At 38.4% G+C, this 9247-nt stretch overlaps 1 protein-coding gene across 1 annotated transcript in view; it reads right to left on the reverse strand.

Annotated features, from left to right (window-relative positions):
- The window catches only part of ARID5B (AT-rich interaction domain 5B), a 198296-nt gene extending 197342 nt beyond the window's left edge, over window positions 1-954 (reverse strand). Inside the window, exons 1-2 of the mRNA XM_075216337.1 lie at window positions 848-954; window positions 321-575 (exon numbers count right to left, since the gene is read on the reverse strand). Of these exons, the coding sequence (XP_075072438.1) occupies window positions 321-575; window positions 848-868 (276 nt within the window). The 5' untranslated portion in view covers window positions 869-954. The remainder of the gene's footprint in view (window positions 1-320; window positions 576-847) is intronic.
- Window positions 955-9247: the final 8293 nt, after the last annotated feature.

Below are 9247 nucleotides of genomic sequence, written 5' to 3' on the forward strand. Positions count from 1 at the left end.
GCTGTCAATCAAGGGAGGAGAAACAAAACATGAACTATAAAAAAAATAAAAAAATAGCACACAATTCAATTATATATCGATGTGTCTGATGTGATCACATCACCCCAGGGTGCCTGATCTTGACATGATGATCAGCAATTGTGATCCCACCAAACAGCTGGAAGCACCATCACATTACGAGAACTCTTTACAAAACATACAGTACTGCAGCTTCCTAATGCTGACACACAGTGTGGATCTCGCCCATACAGCAACACGATCGCGGCAGCAGGAACAGTAGCAAAGGGGACAAGAGCTATAATAAAAAGGGGTTCGGTCACCTCGCCATGGTCGCTATTTCTACCCAGGGGAGTATCTTCTGGAAGGAAATAAAGTTTGGAGCTTGATAAAAGTTGCTTGCTAGTTCTCTCTTCCCACAACAGCTGGAGCTCCGCTATGCAAATCGGATCCTCTGGCTTGCATCTGACTAAGAAAAAGTCGCCAAGGGACAAAATTCTTGGTCTGTCTTCAAGGTGGAACTGAAAAGCCTTGTAGAAAATGTAAGGTCCGTGTAGACCACAGGGTGAGCCGACCCACTGCAGGAAAAAAAAATGAAATAAAGAGGATAAATACAGTGCAGGAGAGAGACAAGAACGGCCAGAGTCAAACATTACCCCTAGAGAGGATACATTGTATCAGCAGAGGAATGTGACAATAGGATAAATCATAATATTTTTTTTTTTTTAAGTCCATAAGGTAAAAGTTTGGCTGAAAGTTGCTTGGGTGTTGTTATTAGGGTGAGGGGGTGCCCAGTTGCCCCCCTACAGGGGGCAGGAGAAGGCAGTGATACAGGAGCAGATAATAATACCTTGAGTGAGTTGGGCTCCATCTCGACGTTCTGAATTGATTGAACTCAACATTCTCTCCAAACTTGTTGGCTTCAATGGATTGTATCAGGTCCTGGCAGGGCGCAGCCACAGCGCTGCGGCTTCTCAATATAAAACCGCCAGTCCGCGGCGTAGAAGCGTTAAAAATAACAGCAAATACACCCTAATATTTCTAAACATCCCCAATTTCGCCCACGTGATAAAAGAAAAAGCGCAGCGATATCACCCGCAATAAGGAAAATAGAGGAGCATCGCGTTGCTCTCCGGGAAGGAGGAAGCGGAGGAAAAAATAGGATTTAAAGGTGATTTAAAAATGACAGAGGGGCATTATATAGTGACATGTGGTCATACAAATACGGGGGGATGGGGAAAAGTATTCATGTGGGAAACGTTTTTTTTTAAAGACGCAAATAGCTTTGTACTGTACTACCGAGCAGCCAGGACCTACGTGTATATGTATAATATAAAGAACATTTCCTGCAGAGATTCAGGGGCGCTCTTCTTTCTAATGCTCTTTAGCAGATCGCTTTTATTAGACATGCAGATTCGTTTGATCATTAAATTACACTCCTTCACTGCCATATTTTGCTTTTTTTTTTTTCCCTTTTTTCTCTTTACAATCTGTTAAATTAACGATCGCTGCTTGTGTGCACAGAGAAGAAGGAGGAGAGGAGGGAGGAGTGTTTTATTATATAAACATATAAATATTAATGCACTTGTGTGCTTTGAGGGCAGGAAAAATAGACTCAACTGGGGGGGGGGGAGAGAAGAAAAGCAAAGATCACGCGATCTGCAAACAATATTGAACGGGCATCTTGCCTTTAAAAGGGAATACGACAATAAACGATGCACGACTAATCGATACTTGTTAGCAAGTAGATAATCTGCTCTGAAATGGGAAATTTGAAGGACTGGATTTGTACTGCTCTAATATAATAACTACTGATACGATAGTTATTTATAATTGATATATATATATATATATATATATATATATATATATATATATATATATATATATATATATATATATATATATATTGTATCTAGTATGTATATATGTAGTGTATTTATAATATGTAGACAGTGTGTGCTGCATTTCAGTAGGTATAGAGGTGTTTCTATTGTATTAGATTACATGTACTGTAATAGACGAGGAAATAAACTACATGCTTGGATGCGAAGGCAGAAGAAAACTGGTAGAAAGGAGGAACCTGGAGACAATCTGCGGGTGTATAGATGCTGCAGAGGTCCTTGCCAAATTTGCTATGCTGGCAACACCTGGTGGTAATTAACTAGTATTACTAATATTATATGTTAATAACAGCCATCAATAGCAGCAGTTTTTATTTCACCAGACACTCATGACCTCTTGGTTTGAATTGTTCATTTTATGTCATTTTCTTATAGATATGACTTCATCTCTATGGGCCAAATTAAGATTTATGAGAGCCTTTTCTAAGTCTTAACTGCACTTTTCATTTCTGCATTGTTAGTACATAATCTATGTGTTGCCTATCCATAGGCTTACATGTCCTCCACCCAACTAGCCTATGCCCCACATGCACAATTCCTTTGTAGTCTGTGTCCCACATGCCCCGTTTTCTCCTGGCTGTAACATACATGCCCCATCTTCACCAGCCTGTGCCCCATATGCCACATTCTCACTAGCCTATGCCCACAAACAGGTCTACTCCCTTGCCTGTACCAAACATGTCCCGCTATTCACCAATTTATGCCCTATATACCCCCCTTTCTCACTTGCTGTTGCCCCACATGCCTTCTTCCTCACCTGCTAATTCTGTACCATGTGACTGGAGTCACATCACATAGTGATTTCTTGGACATCAGAACGTTAATAGAAGGGGAACCTAGAAGCTGTCGTAGCTACAGCAGAGGGGATGGATAGACACAAAGTTCCTGCACCTGAAATAAGTAGCGGAACAGTCTTCTGCTGCGTTCCTGGTCCACTCATACCTTGATGGGGACCCATGGTGTGTGGGGCCCTGGTGCTAGTAACTCAGTTGCCCTGCTTTTAAAATGCCGCTGCTCTATAGTATGCTGCGAAGTATATTACTATTTTATAAAAGATAATGATTAACTTGATGCTAATAAGCGGCAAGCTCAGTGCCTGTGTAATACAATATTTTCTTTACAAGTGAAGTGGGAGTTAGAGGTGGGTGGAATATAATGTCATATTTTTAAACAGTCATTTGATTATTGTAACTGTTTCACTTTCAGACCCTTGGGGAGCAGAAGTGTTAAGTTCACATCACAAATACATATTTTTATATTCATTATTTTCATTGCTCTTCCTCTTTTTAGGCTTGATTCATTAAGGCACGCAAAACAAACATAAAATGTGTCTTTTAAAAAACAAATGTAAATTGGGCATACGCATGTCCGTGTCCAACTCGGAGCGCACCTGAAAATACGTCTCTTGTTGAATATGGGGATTAGTACCTTCTACTAACATACAAAGCCATCAACAACACTGTCCCAACATATATCTCCTCACTTGTCTCAAAATCTCTCCTAACTCGACACCTCCGTTCTGCGTCTCTTGTCCACACTCATTCCCAGTTACAGGACTTTTTTTAGGCTGAACCCACTTTGTGGATTTCCCTCCCTCACACAATAAGACTTTCCTCTAGTCTTCATAACTTCAAGCATTCCCTGAAAACCCCCCTCTTCATTCTTGCTTATAATATTCCTCAACCACCATCTTAACCTCCCTAGGTTACTGTATTATCACCATTTACACAGTTCACACAAGACAGCAACCCTCTGACCCCCTGACCAATATTACTGTGTGCCTGGATCATATAGCCCACTAAGCATGTTTTACCTTTGCAATCTGGCTGGACCAATATGTAATATGTAGCACTTAACCTCATATTTTTCATAACCTCATTAACCTCAAACTCCCATTGTCCCATAAATTGCAAGCTTGTGAGCAGGGCCCTCTTACCTCTCTGTCTGTCTGTATTACCCAGTATTGTTTTATTACTGTGTTTGTTGCCAATTGTAAAGTGCTACGGAATTTGCTGGCGCTATATACATAAATGTTGATGATAGATACGCTCTGCTCTAACAGACAATACACTGCAGGATATACATACACACATATGTCCCAACAAAACACACAGAAAATAAAATAAAAGTATTCAATGAGTGTCATCTGTTAATAATATAGGGCTTGATTTATTAAGGATCTTAACTTTAGAAACTTCTTTTTTCATTCTCCTGGACAAAACCATGTTACAATGCAAGGGGTGCAAATTAGTATTCTGTTTTGCACATAAGTTAAATACTGACTGTTTTTTTCATGCAGCACACAAATACTTGATAGCTTATTTGTACACTGACATTTAAAGTTGATATTTGTGTGCTACATGAAACAACAGTCAGTATTTAACTTATGTGCAAAACAGAATACTAATTTGCACCCCTTGCATTGTAACATGGTTTTGTCCAGGAGACTTAAATAAGAAGTTTCTCAAGTTAAGATCGTTAATGATTCAGGCCCATAGTCTTTAGTGACAAAATTGATTTTAAAAAAATAAATAAATTGAGTCCAAAACATTGTTTGTACATAAAATGCATTTCTACAGTTGCTCCTGATTCCAAACCCATGTTCTAACGTGCATCCACAGCCGTCATCACTATCACTCAGCACTTACACCTGACCTGTAGCTTTTTGGATGTACACACAGGCTGGAATTCTATGTGCCTCTGTGCATGCTGAAAAGTAGCATACACAAAATACTAGACTCGCAAACCTGAAAAAATTGATGAAAACCAGAGTGTTGGCTAATAGAAAAAATGACGCTGAAATGAGCAGTTATATGTCAGTACTCAGTTGATTTAATAAGGGAGGTAGGGTTAAAGGGGCATAGGCAGCATAGACTTTAGAGTGTAAAGTAATGTGCACTTGACACAGTTCCCTATGTTTAAAAGTGTAGAAAATAAGGCAATGTATTTCACCATCATTTTGTTCCTTTTAAATTACTTTAGGTTCTATATCTGATACTGAGAATATATATTTTAGACATAATTATTGCCATCTGGTCCATCTAGTGCTCAATATGTACACGTTCTCCAACCTAGATCATTTCACCTACCAGTCACCTTTGTTGAAATGAGAGCTTAGAGTCCCATCCACTGCAGAAGGTCAGGAGGGCAGATGATGTTGCCATAAGAAATCTTCTGCCCTAGGAAAAATATAACAACCCCAGTGCATACATATAGATATATTCATGTACACCCATATAAGTATATTGTAATATACTTATATCATTATCATTTATTTATATAGCGCCACTAATTCCGCATCGCTGTACAGAGAACTCATTCAAATCAGTCCCTGCCCCACTGGAGCTTACAGTCTAATGCCCTAATATAGACACACACACACACACACACACACACACACACACACACACACACACACACACACACACACACACACACACACACACACACACAGACATATAAAGCATTATTCATTCATTCTATGCTAGTCTCACCATTCTGAGATGGTGGAAACAGGAGAAGGACTTCGTTGGTACTTGTACCGCCGCAATCCTTGTGAAATAGGGCGGAAGCTTTCACAAGTGAGACCCAGCAGATCTCATCACTGACAATCACATTGCTATCGATGGTGGTGATCTCTTGATGTATAGGGAAAAACCCTACCTCTAGGAAAAACACCTATTGTTGCTTATTAATGGGGCTTTTTTGCCTTATAATAAATAGACCTATATTTAAAAATTTTATAGATTGTAAGGACATTATAGCAATGTACACAGAGTTAAACAGACTTTACAACTGTTCTCATCAGGCTTGTAACCAAAGAGATACAGCTTGCTGCTTCCTGGTAGATTGTGGGGATAAACAAACTGGATCTCTCTCCAATGTGGAGGAACAAAGAGTTAGCACAGAACGATTTCCAGCTCTTCCTTTATAACTGAGGTAAAAGCAGCAATTCCCTGGCCCAATTTTCAAAATTGAGAAGCAGCATGGTGGCTAAGTGGTTAGCACTTCTGCCTTACAGCACTGGGGTCATGAGTTCAATTCCTGACCATGGCCTTATCTGTGAGGAGTTTGTATGTTCTCCCCGTGTTTGCGTGGGTTTCCTCCGGGTGCTCTGGTTTCCTCCCACACTCCAAAAACATACTGGTAGGTTAATTGGCTGCTAACAAATTGACCCTAGTCTGTGTGTCTGTCTGTCTCTGTGTGTGTGTATGTTAGGGAACTTAGACTGAAGCCCTAATGGGGCAGGGACTAATGTGAGTGAGTTCTCTGTACAGCGCTGCGGAATTAGTGGCGCTATGTAAATAAATGGTAATAATAATAATAAACAGAATCAATGAGAAATAAATGGATGATGCTGGTCAATTAGGCTTCATTCAATGCTTTATCGTCTTCCCTTTAAACCTAGTTGAGGTAGTCTTCAAGGTAACTCTTTTCAACTAATGCTCCGATAGTACGTTCATTTAGCATTATTAATTCATTTAATATTAGAAATAAACTTTGCTCAAAGTAATCCCTTGTAAGCCAGCAATGGTAGGGGAAGTAAAGCATTAGTCAGATACCAGTATATTGCATACTGATTGTAATATGGGCCTATGTACCAAGGACAATTAGGAAACAAAACAAAATATAGAGCACTTGTTAGTGGCGGCACCATCTTTTGTTTAAGTTGTCAGTTAACCTCCTTTCATTCTCTGAGCTACATGGGGTATATTCATCAGAGGAGGGACGGAACTGAATAGACCTTGCTGAACCTTCTGTACCAAGGCTGTCCAACTGGTGGCCCTTCAATGCTTTTCTTTTGTTGTGGCCCACACATCCCTGATGACTCTATTGTATGAAATCATTTTTTAATGGTGTTCAGTCAACCTGCATTGTAATGGTTACATATATGAAGAACTCCATGTGTAAATATATGGATGGCATTGTTCTATAGGCTCTCCAGATGCCAAATTGTAGGCATCTATTTTCAATAACCAACCCTTTTTGGTGTATTATTTCCATTAGCTCTGAATTCATGCTTTACCTACTGTGACTTACATATAGGCCAAATAAAGTTTATTGGTCAACATAAATTATTAGACCATCACCATTTAGTGCCACGTAATCCCCAGTCATATATTTAAAGTATTAAATCCACATAGTATGAACACATATTTACAGAACCAACCTCTAAAGATATATCAATCAAAATTGTAAATACAGAAAAACCATTTAAAGGAGATACAGATTCTTTACTACCAACATTACTGAGGAGAACATGAGTTATCTTTAGCTGTCTCTAAAGCTCTCCCCAGGTATGCGATCCATTCTACAGCAATGCACCAAACTGATGGCCAATTGGGCGTCACATGTGGATCAGCTGATGGCCACCTATATTACTGCAGACATTTACCTATATAATATTCACTACTATGCAAACAAATCTGATCAGATCAGATTAGTATGCTGAGCAGATGAAATTGCTTTGACAAAACATCAATGACCAACTTTGATTGAGACCAAATTGGCTTGTGTGAGACCAGCTTAATGCAAGATTTATTTTCGAACATATTTAAGGAATTTTATTGCTTCTCATATGCTCCTAAGGCAGACCTAGGGGTAGATGTATCAAATTTCTAAAAAGGAAAAGAGGTGGTGTTTCCTATAGCAACCAATCAGATTCTAGGTATCATTTTTCTAGTACATTCTAGAAAATGATAGCAAGATTCTGATTGGTTGATATGGGCAACACCATAACTTTTCCTGTTTAGAAGGTTTGATAAATCCCACCCTTAAAGTGTTTTTTTATTCACTTTAATAGGATTCTAAAGAAAACAACTGATAAGAGTATTAGAATTATTATTTTTATTTATTATATTTTTTGTTTTAAAAAACGCTAATCACTTTTTATAAATTGAGGAAAAATGATTTCTGAGAAGAGATAGATCACCTAGTGGCCTATCTTGGGACTATTGTCTGGGCATAAACTGACTCCAGTTAAAACAGAACAATCAAGCCTCAGAACTCCTTAATTATAATACTTGGTTAAAATTAAGGAGTTATGATGCTTGATTGCTCTGTTTTAACCAGTCCCTGCCCCAGTAGACCGTATATATATATATATATATATATATATATATATATATATATGAGAGATAACTGTAGCGCCAGGAGGAAACCCACAGAAATACATAGAGAACATACAAACTCCACACAGAAATTGTCTGAATCGAACCCATGACCCCAGTGCTGTGAGTCAGCAGTGCTAACCACTGTGCCACAGTGTTGCCCATAATTACTGTCCATAGTTCATACACAGCTTCAGAGAACAGACACAGAAAATATAGCAATGTCAAGAAAGTCCAACCGAGAAGAAGAGGAGTTTTCTTACAATGACCTAGTGCTGCTCAACAAGTTATGCCGACATAATATCAGTCAATGCGTTTCTTCATTTATAACAAAATACATTGTGACTTAGTAGATGGAATTCCATTTTTTCTACTAAATAATTCAAGGATTAATATGTTGTAGTTATGGGAGGGAATGAGTTTAGGGGTTTTCAGGAGGAACGCCATCTCAATAATAGTTTCAAACAGAAAATCCATTCTTGAAAGTAGTTAAATCCTGAAATGAAGCTGTTGAAAAGCAGGGGCATGAACCATGAGACAATAAAAAAGCTTTTAGATGTGTATATTTATTGTTCTTGAGCCCTGGAGCATTAAGGGGTTTGCATGAAGCAGGGATATTATGCAAACACTGGGAAACTTAAGAACATTAGGACATTGGAAATGAACAAAAAAGCAATGAAAAGGCAGATCAGAGGGAAGCATTTTTTCTTTACTTTTAAATCATACTGATAATTTATTTAGCAGATTTAGTGAATAATGGTGTCTTCAAATTCTTCTTCCTGAGCACATCTTGCATGATCTCAGAAAAACATGCAATATCTATTGAGAACATGCAGTATAAGGTATGAAAGATGAAACCAAAACTGTAATAGAATTACAGGATGTTGAAATTATTACTCATAAGCTTTTTTTTTTTTAACACTTACAACATTTCACCTCCAGTCATAAGATCTGATACATCCAGGAGTACTTCAATGAACATTAATATTCTCATGATTGACTTTCTTCCCCGAGACAGAGGGGACAGAGGACACTATTGCAGAACAGACTGAGATATTTATTTTTGAATATATTTTCAATAACGTTTTGGCATTTGGCTGGGTTGTTACAAACGCTCGATATCTGAGCCACATTTCTCAATGAGCAGAAGACAAGATCTAGCTTGTCTCTCACAACATGGAGAGATAATCAAAAGAAAATGACAGAGCATCAAATTACTGAAAGGAATAAATCCCT

This window comes from Mixophyes fleayi, chromosome 6 (assembly GCF_038048845.1).
Source record: "Mixophyes fleayi isolate aMixFle1 chromosome 6, aMixFle1.hap1, whole genome shotgun sequence".
Classification (NCBI taxonomy): domain Eukaryota; kingdom Metazoa; phylum Chordata; class Amphibia; order Anura; family Limnodynastidae; genus Mixophyes; species Mixophyes fleayi.